The 18,788-nt window shown below is 42.2% G+C and overlaps 1 protein-coding gene across 7 annotated transcripts in view; it reads left to right on the top strand.

Moving 5' to 3' along the window:
• The window catches only part of TMEM71 (transmembrane protein 71), a 41,472-nt gene that overhangs the window by 963 nt on the left and 21,721 nt on the right, over nt 1–18,788 (top strand). For 2 of the 7 annotated variants that reach the window (XR_012327426.1, XM_073794774.1), the window contains exons 1-6: nt 2,698–2,811; nt 3,237–3,292; nt 4,211–4,286; nt 5,507–5,567; nt 7,557–7,739; nt 9,525–9,697. Coding sequence is in view for 6 of the 7 variants with exons in the window: in XM_073794774.1 (XP_073650875.1) it covers nt 4,247–4,286; nt 5,507–5,567; nt 7,557–7,739; nt 9,525–9,697 (457 nt within the window). In the remaining variant the exon portion in view is untranslated. Of the gene's footprint in view, nt 1–2,329; nt 2,812–3,236; nt 3,293–4,210; nt 4,287–5,506; nt 5,568–7,556; nt 7,740–9,524; nt 9,698–18,788 lie in introns of those variants that run through there. The other 5 variants (XM_073794775.1, XM_073794776.1, XM_073794777.1 and 2 more) reach the window with 5 other exon arrangements.

Raw genomic sequence — 18,788 nt, 5'->3', positions numbered from 1 at the left:
TAGGACTAAGATCATTAGTCTTTCCAGGTGTTGGCCCATGTATATCTTCTTCTGGCCCCCATAAAGTTCTGTGCTATGTGGCAAAGAGCCCAGCCAGACTTAGAAGGTGTCAAATCCTATTCATTCATTATTAAGTGCCTACTGTGCACCAGACATGATGCCAAACATAGAAACCACAATACCAAACTAGAAAATCATGGTTCCTATTTTCCCAAAGCTCACAGTATAGCATGAGAGATAAATATCAATAAAAACCTGGTCCATTTACCACAATTGTGATACATGTTCCAAAGGAAAAGTACAGTCAGCTGTGAGACCTAGAACCTGATCTGGGAGGTCAGAGAGGCTGCTCAGAGAAAGAACTATTTGCACCTAAAAGATGAACGGGAGAGACAGAGGCTGGGGAAGGAGATGGCAAGGGGCAAAGGAAATAGTGTGTTCAAAAAGCTTGAGGTAGAACCAAGCTCGAGAACCTGAAAAAATAGTCACAGTGGTTGAATTCTACAAAGATGGGGTGTGGTGAGGAAATGGAAAGGCTGGAAAATAGGTAGGACTGGACCCCACAGGACCTTGTAGGTATTACAAGAGATTTTGAACTTGATCTGAGAGAGGAGCGAAGGCAAGCCACTGAAGGATTTAATCAGAGAGCAAAATAATCAGATATTTACACAGAGAGATCATTCTGGCTGTGGCTTGGAGAATATATTGGAGAGACGCCGGTGACAGAAAGTTGGTACCAAAGTCCAGACAAGAGAAGGTGGCCTCTGGAGCTCCAGAGCTGACAGTGGAGATGGAGAGAGTGTCTTATTCAGAGGCTACAGAGGGGATAGTGTTGAGTCCTCCTAGTTTCCTGACCCGAGCAGTAGAATGGAAGTTGATGTCATTTAATGGAACACAGAATACCAGAGGCGGGTGAGGCTTAGGTAGGAAGGGAGATCATGAGTACTTGAAGGATTTAAATAAGGATGCAGGTGTGTTTATTTATTGTTTATAGTATTTTTAAATTAATTCATCACACGCACCAAGTTATATTAGCGTTGCCCAAAATGCATTCACTAGCATCCTGCCCATCAAAAAACAGTCCATGAACCAGCAGCGTTTTCACCTGGAGCTGGTTAAAAATGCAGTCTCTATTGCTACCTCAGGTATTATGCTGTTCAGTAGATCTCTAGGACTTATTCATCTTTCATAACTGAAACCTTGTATCCTTTGACCAACACTCCCCTGTTTCCCCCTCCTCCCAGCCCCTGGCAACCACCATCCTACTTTCAAGCTCACAGTGGTTGTTGGCTGCATTCTTGGCTTATGGACTCAGGACCACAGTTCCTCACTGGATTTTGAGACAACTTTCAGATCCTTGCCACGTGTGCTTCTCCAACATGGCAGCTTGCTCCATCCAAGTGTGTAAGCCCAGAAGGTTACAGAGAGCCCAGCAAGACAGATGCTGCCATCTTTTGTGACCTAATCATAGTAGTGGCAACCCATCACCTTTTTGTCTTATTCTGTTTAGGAGAAGCAAATTATTAGCTTCAGCCCACACTCAAGGGGAGGGAATTCCATAAGGATCTTTGAGGGCCATCTTTAAAAACTGCCTACCACAGACTAGATGGGCTCGCCTCCTAACAGCTTCCCTTGCCTGGGGGTGTTCTACAGAGGACCCTCCCTGCCTTTGGCCATAACCTCAGGGGGGAAGGAAACCCCAAGAAAGAAAGAGATTAACTTTTCTGCCAGCCTGACGACTGGTACCTCAGAAGGGAAGTTGATTTACAGAAAACAAATAAGGAATCCATCTTGCACATCTGAGCTAAGGACTCAATTCTCATTATTTTTATCTCATTTAATGCACCAAGCCATTAAATTTATAATTGAGAAAGTTACAACTCAAAGAGATTAAGTCATAAATCTGAGGTCACAGCTACTATGGCAGACAGGGTTTGGATCTCAGTCTGTGTGACTCTCCATTACCCAATGCATCTCAGCGTTGCTGGAATGTCTATTTCTTTTATCACTGACAATAGCAGAGATTTGTAGGAACCCAACAGTAGCATCCAGCTCTTTAGCTCTACAAACATATAAATATAAAATTTTGAATGCCACTCACAGAGATTCTTGGAAAGTCCAACCTTTGGTGGATCAACCTACTGGCACTGTGGACATTTTCAGAAGATCACGCTCTGGTACTTGATAGTATTCTCAGTTTAATAGCATCAGTGCGTGATCACCAGTAATGATTTGGACAAAGCACTATGTACTACACTCATACTGAAAATAGCCAGAAGATGATAAGCAAGGTGCTGCTTCTCTGAAAGTTTTCCTTATGTTCTCACAGCTGGGATGACGAGTTAGCTCAGAAGAGCAACCCTCGAGTGACTGTGATGTATCCAGCGGGTCTGATTCACCCCCCACTGCTGGTCCAGAAGACAGCTTTCATCTTCACCATGTTCCTCAGCATGAATGCCACTGACATGAGCCCCACAGGAAGTATGACCTCATTCTGCCTCTCAGCAGAACGGTTACTCAGGCTGTTTTTTAAAAGAAAACAAGAGCAGTTGTAGGCTGCCTTTCCCAAGAACTACGAGCTCTTCTATTCTAGGAAACAGCCAAAAGAACAAGAGGCTGCCGAAGGCAAAATTTCTCTGCAACGGCCTGCACAGGGCAATGTGTGCAGCCATCTTTTAGAAGGAGGACAAGGTGGGATTTTCCTTTCTTAACAGACTTCTGCACCTGTTGATATGCTGACGCTATTTTCAGCCGAAGAACTGCTAAGTCCTGGATTTCTCCTCTCTCAACCACAGGAAACTTCATATTTCAGTAATTTTTTTTGTTATTTATCAATAGGAAGAAGGGACTGGGAACTTTCTTTGGAAGGAATACGTATGGGCAGATTATTTTTCAGTACAGTTGAGTTGTTTTGATGGAACTGGTAGATGCGATCTGTTTCTTGAAAAGTCTTAGAGCTGCAACTGAAGTCTTTTTCAGTGTTACTAATACTTGATTAACTATTAGTTAACTGTAGCCTGTTATAACTATTTGTAAGATGTAGCAGTAAGACCTTGCTTTCTGCTATGCAATTTGTTGGCTTAAAATTAAACTTGATGATTGGGAGTATCTAACATAGGGTAATTTGGGCTGGATAAAAAGTGAAAGGACAAGTGACATACTATTATGTTATAGAGCAAAAAATATTATTTTATATTCCAAGCCATTAAAATCTATGAATGTCTGCTTTGACTTAGAGATCTTCCAAGGAATGCCAGAAAGTTCTCCTGATTTCTCTTAAGGTCTCTGTAAGGTAGGATCTATATTGTCTAACAGGTTTTGTGTATAGTTTATTGAAAGAATCAATTTGAACTTATAGAATTATTTGGGTTTGTTTTAATGTGTGACAGCTACGAAAACAACCTATTACTAGTTATCACATTTGAAAAGCATGGATAGAGGTGATGAATCAGAAAAGAATTTAGTCTTACCTTACTATGCTACTAGGATAGTGATATACACAAAGTTTAATAGTCTTTGGAAAGTAGATCTATGTCATGAGTGGTAAGTGATCAAAGTTTACCTAATCTACACACTTGGATATGTGTTTAATTTGTAACTGAGAAAGTAAATTATATGTTCAGGAGCACTGAGTTTTGAAATCTGCCCAGTGACATACTATTTTTAGTGCAATGCTGCTTATGCTACTTAGAAATGTCCAGGGTAGTAGCAACTGGAAAAGACCACCAGCCCTCTCTGTAACCACCTGTCAATGGTTTGAAGTGTTGGGTGTTGGACACCAACCCCCTAGCATTGTTTGAACTTGATAATGAAGTTGATGTGTGTTGGATGATGAAAATACAAATACATCTATTTAGAGGGTTCTAGAACCAATCTTTTTTTTCTGATTTCTTAATCAAATAATTAATTTTTCTTATTTTATTTTGATTACAAGTCAACCTTTGTAAGTCTAGCCTTCCTGAATAAAATGTTGTGCTTATTTAGAGAAAAAGATTATTTAGATGCACTGAGCAACACAATGGAAAATGTAATCTAAAATCGTAGAGGCAGACACAACCTCAGTGGCCCTTCAACCCTGCCTTCAATCCCATTGATCTCTGTACTCTTTCAGTAAACAAATCTGACTAGTGCAATTAGTAGATGCCATCTGTTTTGACTTCATCTTTCTATTTTTAATACGTAATCCACCTTTTTTTAATGTCTTCTGCAGAAAATCTGTGAAGTTTGAACAAGCAGCCTTCCCAAGATGAACCGAATATCTCAGCTGATGTCAACACCAGTAGCAAGTAAATGTAGAACTGCTCTACGCAATTATCTTTTGAACGATTAGACTTCTTTTAGCAATTTCCTTGCTTTGATTTTGCTGATACTCATACCATTAACCATCTGTCAGTAGCTCGTGCTTCTTAAATGCCAGTGTTCACTTTGGCAATGATTTTGACTTCATTTCTTTCCTTGAGAGAAATGTGGTATTTTTCCTTTTAGTAGGAAAAAAAAAAAATCACCATTTTTTGATGCCTGTGCATAAATGTGAAAGGGGATTGTTTATCAGTTACTATTAAGATGCAAAACGGTTGGTCTGTAAAAAAATACCGAATGATTTTGATAGCTACTTGGAGAAAATGTGGGCGTTGTTCAAACGGTAGTGGTTTCAAATTTCTTCCTTCCTCTTGTTATTTTCTCCCCAAACCCTGCTTCTACCCTCCCTCACACTCCTACAATTTTCTCCTTCAAATCCACCAACCCAATCTGAAAGTCTAAACTCCTTTCTTTGTCTTAGATATTTATTGTCAGTAATGGAACCAAGTTTCACTGAACCTGTCTATTAGAAGTATTCACACCATTACTATGCAATATAAAATGCTGCTTTAAAGTTTAGAATATTAATCAACTACGACTCTCCCCAGTTGAAATCTGTTGCCATGCCTTTGGTTAAATTGGAACATGAATGAATGCATGATCTATTTTTTAATTAAGAATACTCACAGGCGTCATACATTGGAAAATCATTTATATAAAACAAAACTTTATTTTTTTCCACCACTCGTCTTCTGCTCATTATTTTGTAATAGAAGTGCCTTCAAATGCACTAACGAGCGAGAATCTAGGCAGATGATTGAATTCCTCAAATGACTGAGTAAGCTAAAATAACCAGAACGTTGGGTAATTGATTCGGGTTTGGGACAGCTTCACGTAAGATGTTTTCTTCTTCCTTTTCATGAGTCAGTTTGATGCTAATGGCATATCATTGCCTCATCCGAACTAAGGAACCTCTCAAGGAGAGTTGAGTGAGAGAAGAGACAGGAGATAGAAGCCCCTAGATTATGTCTTGCTGCCTGTAGAGACCTGGTGACAAGTTGTGCTCGTCCTGATTCATTGGATGGCTGCACCATTTGGAATCTCTGCTGAGGCTGGAACATCAGCTATTCACACCGTCCACAGTTTGCAATCATGCATGTTGATGCAGTGTGATAAATTTGTACTTCTCTCTCATTTCCTTATGCAGATTCTTCCCGGTCTGAGAAAGAATACGCTGTAGAGCTGTCTCCCCCATGCATTTTCCCAAGGTATTCCATGGGGCTTTTCGCAAGAAAAATCAATCAAATTCTTTCTGTATGCGTTATTTTGTTGTATTCTTGGCTTAAAAATATTGGAAAATCCCTGGCGTTCCAGTGGTTAGTACTCGGCTCTTTCACTGCTGTGGCCTGAGATTCAATTCCTGGTCAGGGAACGAAGATCCCGCAAGCCACGTAGTGCGGGGTATATATATTAGTTTTAGGTTTCATCCAGCTTTGGTATGGAGATATATCTCCAGTCCCATGCACATACAAATTGCAAACTTGCCTAACCTAATAAATGGAGTTTGGGAGGGAGGGAGGTGAGTGTGTGGGCAAACGTGAATGGTTTGTTTGTTTGGTGAGTGGAGAAACTACCGAATACCGATGCGTGGTTACTTTTTCTCAAATTGATCTTCTCTTAAATATGCTTTTACTGTCTCGCTTTACAAGAGCCACAAGGGCCTATACCAGCGCACAAGCCAGCCAAATGTCATGCTCCACTAAAACCTGTGGAATCTACCATGTTGTTCACGTTCTGCAGTGAAGTCTCTTTTCTTTTCATTCCTTACTTTTTTTTTTCTTTTCTTTTTTTCTGTTTCTCTGTCTGTCTTTTATTCCTCACACAGGCATCAGCCAATGTTTCCTCTAGCATTTTGTGAAACATGCCAGTGGTATAAAGGGATCGTGCTTTGATATTAGAACCTGTCCCCTTTTGTAAATTCTAGGCCTCCTACCACTAGCAAATGCATCAGTCAAAGATGAACAGGCAGGTCACATGGAAAGAGCGCATGCTTTAGAGTCAGAAAGACCAGAGTTCAAATCTTAACTCTGCCACTTACTAGCTGTATAAAATACCCAATTTATTTGCCCTTCTGCATCTCTTTTTTTTTTCCTGCTGTACTATAAAGATAATAATACTTAGCTTTTAGGGAGGTTTGTGAAAAGCAGATAAAGTGTGAAGTATGGGCCAGGCTCGTAGTAAGTTTTCCATAAATAATATACATTTAAAATAGTATTTTGCTAACTTCAGTGCATGTAATAGTTGTGAATAGGCTTTTTTCTTTGATAGCACCAGTTTATTTTTTAAATATTTTATTGAAGTATCATTGATTTACAGTGTTGTGTTAGTTTCAGGTGTACAGCAAAGTGATTCAGTTGTATGTATTCAGAATATATATATTTTTTGCAGATTCTTTTCCCTTATAGGTTATTACAAAATATTGACATTGCTCCCTGTGTTATACAGTAGGTCCTTGTTGGTTATCTATTTTATATACAGCATGAATAAGCTTTAAACTTAAAAAAATTTTTCAGAATTTCAGTGAAGCATGAGGCATGAGGTTGCCTTTCAACCAGACAGACATGTGATTGTTTTTCAAACCTAAGACATATACAGACTCACCCAACTAAGTAGAAGACTTCCCTGGATAGCAAATCAGGGAGGGTAACTATGCAATCATTTGTGTGGTTGACCTGAGGGAAATTGGCAAAAGCCAAAAAGATCTCTTTGACTGCATGTTCTCCTATAATTCATATACGTCTGGTGGTTGTGTAGCTGTGATTTATCTATTACAGTGACAAGAGTAAGGATATAGCATTCAGAGGGTTATTTGAAGTAAGGGTGGGCTGGAGCAGGCTCTGAGCTTCCAACATCCCAGGTAGGCTGTTTTGCAATTTTTTTCCTTCCAAGGGTGAGGGGTATCATATGGTGAAGAAACTGATTAGCCCTAAGTTTTCATCAAAGTGTTTGAAACAGAAAGAAACACTAAATGTGCTGTAGCTCAGTTGTCTCGCAGGTAAAGAGATGAAAGTGAGAAGTTTAAGAGAGGCAGTCTCAGAGGTGCAGGAGTAGTTGGTAGCCGGGAATGCAAAGAGCTGGTTTTCCTTCACAGCGACTAGAAATGTGGTTTTTGCGCGCCTGGATGAACCGGACAGAGATTGAAAGGTCTTCTCTCATCCCCTCCTTGGTTTTGTCTGTGATTTCCTGGATGGCAACAGTCCCTTTGACTGCTGCCCCATAGATCCCCTGACAGATTCCCACCTTACCTGTCGCCGAAGTCCCAGACTCCTCACCAATGGCTACTACATCTGGACCGAAGACAGTTTTCTCTGTGACAAAGATGGCAACACAACTCTGAGCCCCTCCCAGACCAGTGTCCTGTACAAGGAGAACTTAGTCAAGTAAGTAGAGGAGGTTAGGTACAAGGATCTGAAGTCCAACCCAAACGTTAATTATTCATTCATTCATTTGTTCATTCAACATCATTTATAAGGAGCCCATTACTGCTCCAGTTGGTGGAAACACACAGGCTCATAAGGGGCAGGGGTGGCCGACGTGAAAACAAAGGAAAGTAATGAAGCTGGGCTTCCCTGGTGGCGCAGTGGATAGGAATCTGCCTGCCAATGCAGGGGACACGGGTTCGATCCCTGGTCCAGGAAGATCCCACATGCCGCAGAGCAACTAAGCCCACGCGCCATAACTACTGAGCCTGAACTCTAAAGCCCTCGAGCCACACTACTGAAGCCCATGCGCCTAGAGCCCGTGCTCCGCAACAAGAGAAGCCACCGCAATGAGAAGCCCACGCACCACAACGAAGACCCAGTGCAGCCAAAAAAAAATTAAAAATAAATAAAAATTTAAAAATAAAATTAAATTAAAAAAAAGAAAGTAATGAAGCCATACAGGTGCTGGGAGTGAAGCCTGATAGAGGTTAGTAGAGGGGAGAAGGAAAGGAGGCCCATTTTATTTGGAGCGACGGGTTAATACAAGCTTCTTAGAGATGAGGATGATTGATTTGAGTCTTGAGAGGCACAGGCTGCTAGTTAAGATAGATGTAGGAAAGAGGACTTCCAGAGGAGGGAACAGGCATGGAGTTCTAAGATACCCTGATACAAAGTGAGAGGAATGGCACACAGTTCGGGAGGCCTACCACTTAGGGTGGAAAGGGCTGCTCTCCCAAGGGAGGAGACTAAGCCCAGAAGCAGGGCTGGATTGAAGAGGTTACATTCCAGCCTAAGAAGGTTGGGCTTTATTCTGTAGATAAAAGAGGAGCTATTGACAAACTATCAGACTCATCCTTAGCAAGATAACACTGATTACAAGGTAGAAGATGGATGGTTGGGAGTGTGGATGTGTGGGGAATCAAAATCTTTTGGAAATGCAATTACCAAATCACATCACCACCCACCCCCTTCCCCTTGACATACTTCAGTGATCTCCCTGTGCTCTTATGTTAAATTCCAACTCCTTCACATAACAGTCAAGGTTATTCATTATCCACCTTCTTTTTACCTTTCCTGACTCATTTCCTAGCATGACTCAATATGAGACTTCTTGTTCATATACCCCAGAAAGGCTCCCTTGACTCCAGATTAGCAATACCCCTCCTGGTACTCTCAAAGCAGCCTCGGTTAATGCGGTTAGAACACACATCCACAGAGCACAGTAATCCAGGGCAGAGAGGATGGAGCCAGACTGCCTGGGTTTGCACCCCTGTTATGTCACTTACTAGCTGTATGACCTCAGACAAGTTCTTTAACTCTTTGTGCCTCAGTTTCCTGATCTGAGAAATGAGGTAACAGTAGCACCTACCTCACAGGGCTGTTCTGAGGATAATGTGAGTTACTATATGTAAATCACTAAGAAAGACACCAGGCACATGATGAGGTCAGTGAAAGCATTAGCCGTATCTGCATTATTTTTGCCTTTCTCCCATACTAGATTATGAACTTTTTTGACCCAAGGTTTTGTCTTTTATCTCAATATACTTGACATTGATCCAAGCACCTGGCACACACAGAAATTTAAGAAACTTCTCTGGAATTAATGGAGGAAACAAATGAAATGAGCTTCACGGACCTGGGTGGTAGAGATGTGCCCTGTGCGTCCATTTGCACTAAATTCTCCGCTTTGACCCTGAGTTGACTCCTACTCATTATTCACTTGGTACTTTCATTTCTCTCCAGAATATTTAGAAAGAAAAAGAGAATCCGCCGTTCTTTTTCTTCTCTCTTCAACCTCAGTGCCTCTGAATCTTGGCTGCATGGAAACACCTTTGGTAATGCTGACTCTTCCCCCAATGAGGACGTCTGGTTGGAGGGGGTCAGGAGGCTGGAAACAAACCATTGCAATGAAAATGGTGAGTCTGAACCTCTTTTTCCATGGTGAAATTTCCAAAAGAGAAGTAGCAACCATGTGGTCCTGGACCAGTGGTGAGGAGAGTATGGGGGCAACACAGTGGAGGCCTGGGGTATTGAGGGCTCTTCAGGATGTCTTCCGGGAAGGGGAAGAGGGAGACCAGGTCCCTTACATACATGCATTGGACCCTGATCACACTGATCTGCGCTGTTTCCTGAACACCGTGCTCTTCCTCAGTTCTGCCGCTTCGCTCCTGTTGTTCATATGCTGGGATTCGTTCATTCATTCATTTATTCACTTGGAAGATTTTATTGAGGGCCAACTAGGTATCAGGCATCGTTCTACACACTGGGACGTATCGGTGAACAAAACAGACAAAACTATTTGTTCGCACGCAACTTGCATTCCTGACAAGGAATGCAATGACGTAAATTACGAAGCATGCTGGAAAGTGGTAAGAAGTGTGGGGCAGCGAAGGGGGAAGTGATGGGCATTTCAAGTTTCGGTGGGGTGACTGGCATGGCCTTCCTGAAAGTGACTTTTGAGCACTGACTTAAACGTGGGAGTGAAGCATCTGGCGAGAAACAATCGGGCAAAGGAAATGCAAGGTCACAGGTTCTGGCCTAGGAGCCTGCGAGGGGCTGAGTGAGTGAGGGGAGAAGAGAGGTCAGGACCTCAGAGGTGTATGGGTGGAGCAGCTGCGGAAGGACGATGAGACCTGTGAGACCATTTCAAAGGCTTTGCTCTCTGCTCCGAGTGAGAGGAGAAACCGCTGGAGGATTTTGAGCAGAAGAATAACGTGATTCGCCTTACATTTTGACAACATAGCTCTGGCTGCTGTGTTCAGGTTAGAGGTGAGGTAGGTATAGAGGGCAGAAGCAAGGAAACCAGTGAAGAGGTGTTAGAGTGACTCAGGTGGGAGAGAATGGCAGCTTGAACTAAGATGATAGCAGGATGACGGTGAGAATGGGAAGGATTCTGGATACACTTTGACGGTAGAGCCAACAGGATTTTGCTGTCGTGGGCTGAGAGAAAGAAAGAGAGCAGTCAAGGGTGCTTATTATATGCTAAGCACTTTACATCCTGTCTTGTTTATGTTATTTATGTATTATATTATTATTTATATATTACTTTGTTTATATACAGTATCATGTTTAAATACCTCAAAGTCCTCTAGGAATTAGGTCATATTATCATATTTATTATCATTATGATAAAATTGAAGTTCAGGGTTAAGTAACTTGCCCATGTTCATTTAGTTTATAAACAGCAGAGTTGGAATTCAACCTAGGTCTGTCTAGTTTGAAAGCGCAGCCTTTGCTCTGTTGCCAGTAAGGGTTTTCCTCTCCTTTCCAGCATATACCTCATAGCCCAGGCCCAAAGAGCAAAGCAAGAGGACTCACATAACACAACCACATAAGAATTTAAAGATATGGTCCTTACGTGTCCAATATTTTTCTCAACCTGCTTTCTGGGCAGACAGCTCAAATACTATATTACTTTTGTGAAAGCTTTTGGATTTGTAGTAATTACAGATTCATAAGAAGTTGAAAAATAAATAATACAGAAAGCACCTGTGTACCCTTCACCCAACATCCCCTGCTGGTAAAACTTTCTCAGTAGTGCATTATCAAAACCAGGAAATTGACATTGATGCCAGACCATGAAGATTCCATCAGTTTTTGTCTGTGAATGTGTGTGTGTGTGTGTTACACTAGATTCAGTTAAAAAAATAGAGTGCTTGTTAAATGAAGAAACAATTCCTTATGTTAACAAACTAGTAATTAAACTGAGTATATCCTAGTTCCCCACAATAACAAGGATGTATAAACAGGACAAAGATAAAAGAAAGAGGCAGGGATGTGGCGGGTGAGCCTGGAATGATAGACTGAAGATATCTGAAGAAACTTCTGCGCCGTGTTGAGGACTTTGGATTTTGTCTAATCAATCAAGGATATTTTAGAAGCCTATTTTATTTTATTTTTTTATTTATTTATTTTTTTTGTGGTACACGGGCCTCTCACTGTTATGGCCTCTCCCGTTGCGGAGCACAGGCTCCGGACGCGCAGGCTCAGCAGCCATGGCTCACGGGCCCAGCCGCTCCGCGGCACGTGGGATCCTCCCGGACCGGGGCACGAACCCATGTCCCCTGCATCGGCAGGCGGACTCTCAACCACTGCGCCACCAGGGAAGCCCTATTTTATTATTTTTTATTGAAGTATAGTTGCTTTACAATATAGTGTTAGTTTCTGCTGTACAGCGAAGTGAATCATTTATACGTATATATCATATATACGTATACTTACATATCTCCTCTTTTTTAGATTTCCTTCCCATTTAGGTCACCACAGATCACTGAGTAGAGTTCACTGTAAGTTCTCCTTAGTTATCTATTTTATACATAGTAGTGTATATATGTCAATCCTAATCTCCCAGTTCATCCCACCCCCTTCCCCCCTTGACGTCCCTAAGTTTGTTCTCTACACCTGTGTCTCTATTTCTGCTTTGCACATACACTCCTTTTGATATTCTTTTCCATCGTGGTTTATCATAGGATACTGAATATAGCTCTCTGTGCTACACAGTAGGACCTTGTTGTTTATCCATTCCATATCTAATAGCTTACATCTGCTGGTAGAAGGCTCTTAAGCAGGGCAATGACACAATCAGATTTAGATGTTTAAAGATTGCCTTTACAGCGCCATGAAGTGAAGATTGGATGGAGGTACCTAGTGGGAACTCAGAGGCAATTAAAATCAGCTGGCACACCAGGGACCGTGGCTCTGGAAATAGAGGGAAGAGATTGAAGGAATCTTTTTCAAGGTAGAATTGGCACACTGGTGACAGATCGAATGTAGTGATGAGAAAGTGGGAGGAATCAAAGAAAACGGATGTGTTTAATTCAGGGAACTGTGTGAAAAGTTCTGCCTGTCACCAAGGCCTGGAAGACAGTTGGGCCGAGTTATGAGGAAGATGAGCTTTTGAGCTGAACGGACCTAAAGTCAAGTCCTTGAATCACCTTCTCCAACCTGAGTGTTCTCGGGGAAGTTAGTTAACAATCCTGGTCTTCTATTTCTATGTATATAAAATAAGAAAAATAGTAACGTGGAATTGCTGTGAGGATGAGATGCAATAATTCATGGAAAGGACATATTAGTACAGGGTCTGGTGTCCTGCTCAATATGAATTAGCTATAAAAAGGCAAAAAGGAACAGATTGGGGTCAGGAAAAGAGACCCTGAATTCTGTTTCTTGTGAGTTTAATTTGTTGTACTTATGGGAAGTGGACAGATAGCCAGTAGGGGTTTAGAAGTGTAAGAAAAGAGGTCAGGAGTGAGGAAGGATCTGGATATCGATTTGGAAGCCAGTGTGAGAAGTAGTAGAGGTCTTTGGAATAAAGGAGGAAAACAAGTGGATGAGCAGAAAGGAGAGTTAAGAAAGGGATTTAGGAGGTTAAACAGCAGCTCCAGTAATAATTATCCCTGATAGTAATGAGAGCTATGGACCAGCATCATTGCAACAAATCCATTATGTTATGTCATCACTTCTCTCCAAAGTCTATGCGCGAGTATTAGTTGTGTGCATGTGTGTGTGTTAGGAACACAATGTAAGATTTACCCTCTTAGCAAAGTTCTAAGTATACAACACAGAATCGTTACCTATAGCCACGGTGCTGTACAGACCTCTAGGATTCATTCATCTTGTGGAACTGAAATTTGGACTACGGAAATCATGCAGCATTTCTCCCGCTGTGTCTGGCTTGTTTCACATAGCACAATGTGCTTCAGGTTCTTCCATGTTGGTGAGGATGTGGAAAAACGGGAACCCTTGTGCACTGCTGGAGGGAATGTAAATTAGTACAGTCGCTATGGAAAACAGTAGGGAGGCTCCTAAAAAAATTAAAAATAGAACTACCATGTGATCCAGCAATCCCACTTCTGGATATATATTCACAGGAATTGAAATCAGGATCTCAAAGAGTTATCAGCATTCCATATTCATTGCAGCGTTACTCGCAATAGCAAAGATATGGAAACAATCTAAATGTCCATCAGCAGATAAATGAGCAAAGAAAATGTGGCATATACATACAGTGGAATGTCATTCAGCCTTATAAAAGAAGGAAATCCTGCCATTTGCAACAACATGGAGAGAGTATTATGATTATCCCCATTTTACCGAGGGGAACGCTAAGGCAGATTAGATCCTTTTCATGGGGCCGTGCAACTAGTAAGTAGCATAGGCTGGCCTCAAACCGAGGAATCTTGAGTATGTGCTCACCGTGCTACACCCAGGACAGGCACGGTGGGGAAAGTTTCTCAGGCAGAGGACCAGAACAGCATGATGCCATGAAAGAAGAGCATATAAAGAAATGACTAAGGGTGTGCCGCTTGCGAAAGAGGTCAAGTGTCCTGCAGCCTTAAAGACGTCTCTGGTAAAAAAGTTATGCACGGCATCTTCCATCAGAAGGCAACTAGAATGCAGCAGAAAATAACACAACAATGTAAAGAATCATATTCCAATGAAGATGTTAAAAAAAAAAGAACAAGGCAACTAGAGGTGATCCTGCCAACTCTTGGCATCCCGGACAGATTGTGGCACGGATACCTACAGTGAGAAGGAGCCCTCCTTACTTTTTAATTGAGATATAATTCATACCATAAAGTTTACCATATTAACATGTACAATTCAGTGATTGTTTTAGTATATTCACAAAGTAGGTTATGAAACCATGACCACTTTCTAATTCCAGAACATTTGCATCACACCAAAGAGAAACACCGTACTCGTTATCAGGCATGCCCCATTTCCTGTCCCCCTACCCATTAGCAGACCATTAGCCTACTTCCTGTCTGCATGGATTTGCCTAATTTGGACTCATGACTTTTTCTTTTTCTGGAGGAAAAATTAAACCTTTTTATTTTTAAAAACCAGAAACACTAGGAAAATATATCACAGCCTTGAAACAGCAAAGAGACAGGCTATATTAGCATTTCAAGTAATTAAGTTGGTAAAAAGACAACAAGGTCCTAAGCAAAACGATAAGGTGCCAGAGCAGGGGCAGGAACACTGCATGTTGCAACGGTCCTGACAAAAGTGGTGTTTGGTAATGGTTGGGGGCCTGCCCTTCTTCTGCCCTAAAGGAATCACAGCTCAGCCCTGAGTTGCTTACTTTTTCTTCCGTGACCTTCGTGTTGCCAAGGGCTTGTCTCAATAGAGTTCTGTTATTTCAGGGGGCAAAGTCAGCAATATTGGGGCTTAGGCTTTCATTCCATTCTGTTTTATAAAAACCAGGTTTTTCCAAATCCAGTACTTCATGACTCTCCTAATCTCACCGTTCTTTCCTGTATACTAGTATACAACACAATCAAAACCCCCTTGACTTTTAAGGGTGGGCTGCATCTTCCTCTCATTGGTAGCACTGCGGCAGTAGTGGCTGGCTTCTGCTGACCTATCTTATGCACTTGGAACATCCATCTCTTGGTCCTAGGCTGACTTTCTGGAACACATGGGGCAAGCCTCTTCTTGGTTCTAAAGCAACGTTTTCCCAAAGTGTGGGTGAGGCAGCAGACGCCTCTAGGACACGACAGTAGTGAATGCTGAATCTCTCAGTGAGACAGAAGCTCTGACTCTTCCAGATCTCACCATCTTTCTCATAAAACCAAGGAGAAGGGCTCAGATGGGAGCCCCAGTTGCTTTAAGACTCTTGAACACTCACTACTCTCTCTTTTAACAAAGAACAGACTCAGAGCTCTCCCCTACAAAAGTATTTAGTGCAAATTAAATAAGGTCTCATTTTCACTGTATTTGGTTTTGTTTTTTGTTTTTTGCGGTACGCGGGCCTCTCACTGTTGTGGCCTCTCCCGTTGCGGAGCACAGGCTCCGGACGCACAGGCTCAGCGGCCACGGCTCACGGGCCCAGCTGCTCCGCGGCATGTGGGATCTTCCCGGACCGGGTCACGAACCCATGTCCCCTGCATCGGCAGGCGGACTCTCAACCGCTGCACCACCAGGGAAGCCCTGTATTTGTTTTTATATTTACTTTTTCTTTAGGACATTTAAATGATTGATATAAAGTTTCCTTTAAAGTAAAAGACTAAAGTGAAACAATTTAAGAAAATATGAAATGGCTAGGAGTTAAGAAGGCTCCGGGATGTGGCAAAAATCAGGAAAATGATGCTTGGATGCCTAAAGTTTGGGAATCACTGTTCTAAAGGCAGAGTTTCACATATTTGTAAATCAACATCTTGTTTTCCCATAGTTGCCTCTTCAAAATATGTCCAAACAACCTTAAAGCAATTGGACCACAGCAGCACCGCATGTGCATGAGGTATCTTGTTAAAATTCTCATGGTTTCCAAATATCTTCTAAATATAACAAATCAAACCACCCCCCTCCAAATCAGTAATTAGTCAACCCCGGGTGCGCACACACAGGATTTTGAAAGCTCTCATTTCTGCTGTCAATTGTAATCAAATCTTCCCCAGACTTCTTATTTTCCGGATTTACCCAAAGCCCCGTGACTTTTATCAGCAATTTATTTTTCTCTGGAAACATCGCCGAGTTAGAAGACTAGAGAAGAATTCAAAATTAAATTGTTTTGCTGTTTTCTCTCTGGGCCATGGATGCAATCAAAACTTACTTCCTCTGATTTCCTTTTGCTTCATTTTTCAGGCTAAAAATGTTTTTCTTGTTGTTGTTGCCTATTTTGTTTATCCTTAGCTCACCCCTTCCACAGCTGTGTCGAGATACCTTTCCTCATTAGCTGCAATTCATTCTTTAGCCATGGCATTCTGTGGCTCCCCAGACCCAATACTGCAATTTGGGATGCATCCCCAGAGCCCGTGAGTCATATTGATAGAGGATCTAGGATTCGTGCAGGGAGGACGAATCAGGACTTCCCGCTCTATTTCTGCCAGTCCCAAGAAAGAAAGACAAGATGACCTCAGACAAGGCACCCTTGCCTGAGGTCTGCGATTTTCTCTTGATCTAGCGCCTCTTCCGTAAATATCTTTAATGGCAACATCTGTATGTCACTTTGTGTTTCCCTCTATAGCAAACAAATGCCCATTCTGCATTGCAAGGATAGGGAATGTGCTCCGGAGAAATGGATTCCTCCTTTTCAAACAGGAGTCAACTACCCTGCATTTAAATAAATCAGGAGGAACAGAATGAAATTAATATCTTCAAATATAATACCAAAGAACTATTTACTGAAATGTTTTCTGCATTATGATTCTTTCATTTATTATTAAGGTTAGAGGGAAAAAAATGTCAGTGAGGGGAAGCGTGAATTGGGGGCAAACCTTGTCCTTTCAGAGATGAAAATTCCTTGATCATTTTTTGTTAAGATTCTTTTGTGGTTTCTCTTTTTAATGTCAGCTCTTCTTGCAGAAAATTCTGTGTAATATTTCCAGTATGCTACACGAGATACATTTTTCTTTCATCTCACTCTCAGTGGCAAAGCATAAGTTCAACAGAGCAGCCTTGGACGACAGCACAGGAATATTTTTACTCTTCTCACATCCTCAACCATATCTCCCCAGATCTTAGTTCAGTGCCATTCATGAATATATAATCAGCCATGAAAGTTACCAGTTCCTTCTCACTTCCATGTTAATTTGACCACATAGCTTCCTCTCTTTTTTTAAAACAGCTTTATTGAGGTATAATTGATATATGCAGATGTACTTATTTAATGTGTACACTTTGATGAGTTTGGACAGTTGCAAACCCCCTGATACCATCACCAGAGTCAAGGCAACAGACATCCAACACCTCCCAGAGTTTCCTTGTGTCCCTTTGTGGAGTCTTTTGTTTCTGCGGGGGTTTTGGGGGGAGTCTGTTTTTTGTACTAAGAACAAAAAGCGAGATCACCCTTCTCAACACATTTTGAAGTGCATAAAATACCTCATTGACACCTATAGCCACTATGTTCAGCAGACCTCTAGAACTTATTCATCTAGCATCACTGAAACCTTATAACTGTTGAACAACTCCCCATAGCCCGCTCCCCCCAGCTCCTGGCAACCACCATTTTATTCTCTGCTTTTCTGATTTTGACTATTTTAGACACCACATGTGTAAGTGGAATCATGCGGTATTTGTCTCTCTATGACTGGCTTATTTCACTTAGCATAATGTCCTCCTGGTTCATCCACAATGTTACAAATGACAGGATTTTCTTTACTCATTTGCCTATTGGTGAATACTCGGGTTGTTTCCATAACTTGGCTGTTGTGAATAGTGCTGCAATGAACAAGGTCCAGGACCTCGTCTGCAACTTGATCATTACTGGATGCTCTGCATGTTTCACTTTCTACTGTTTCCTTTTTCTATGGCAACCAGCAGGGATGCTTCTGCAGATTGCTTTGTCAAGAGGCAGCAAGTTGTGGGTGGGAGGGTGGGAGGCAACCTGCAGGGTTGGCAGGAATTCCCGTGTCCAGAAGCATCAGTTCATTAGCTCAGTATCCAGGCCTGTCTTGTGCATTATAGGATGTTTCACAACATCCCTGGGTTTTATTTCCTTAGATACCAGTGACACCCCATCCCTTCTCCCCTGCTCAAGTTGTGACAACCTAAAATGACTCCAAACATTGTCAAATGTCCCCTGGGGAGAGAAATTACTTCTGCTTAAGAAGCACTGTTATATGAGGACCCCAAGTGTCTCTTGGAGTTCCACAGTCATTCCCAGCTTCCAAAACGGGGAGGGGCCTCTCTCCCATCTCTCACTGCTGAGTGAGCACTTCAACACACCAGGTACCTCCTGTTACACTCATGCTCCAAGTTGCCCTCAGGATAAATCTTAGCTCCTGAGTGAGTGTGACCCATGAGGCCCTTCGTGATTTGACCCCCTCTTAGCAGTCCAGCCAGAACCATCTTCCAGGACTTCCTGCCTGACCACATAGGAGGCCTCCCTCTTCTGGGAACCTGCCACGTTCTCTCCCAGGCTGATGTCTTTCCTTCTCCCCCTCCCCCCTCCCTCCCCCTCCCCTCCTCCTCTCCTCTCCCCCTCCCCCTCTCCCCTCCCCCTCTCCCCTCCCCCCTCCCCCTTCCCCCTCTCCCCTCCCCCTCTCCCTCCTTCTCCTCTCT

Source organism: Tursiops truncatus, chromosome 17 (genome assembly GCF_011762595.2).
Source record: "Tursiops truncatus isolate mTurTru1 chromosome 17, mTurTru1.mat.Y, whole genome shotgun sequence".
Lineage (NCBI taxonomy): Eukaryota > Metazoa > Chordata > Mammalia > Artiodactyla > Delphinidae > Tursiops > Tursiops truncatus.
Note: the sequence above shows the minus strand (reverse complement) of the source record. Positions and strands in the feature narration are given on the sequence as shown.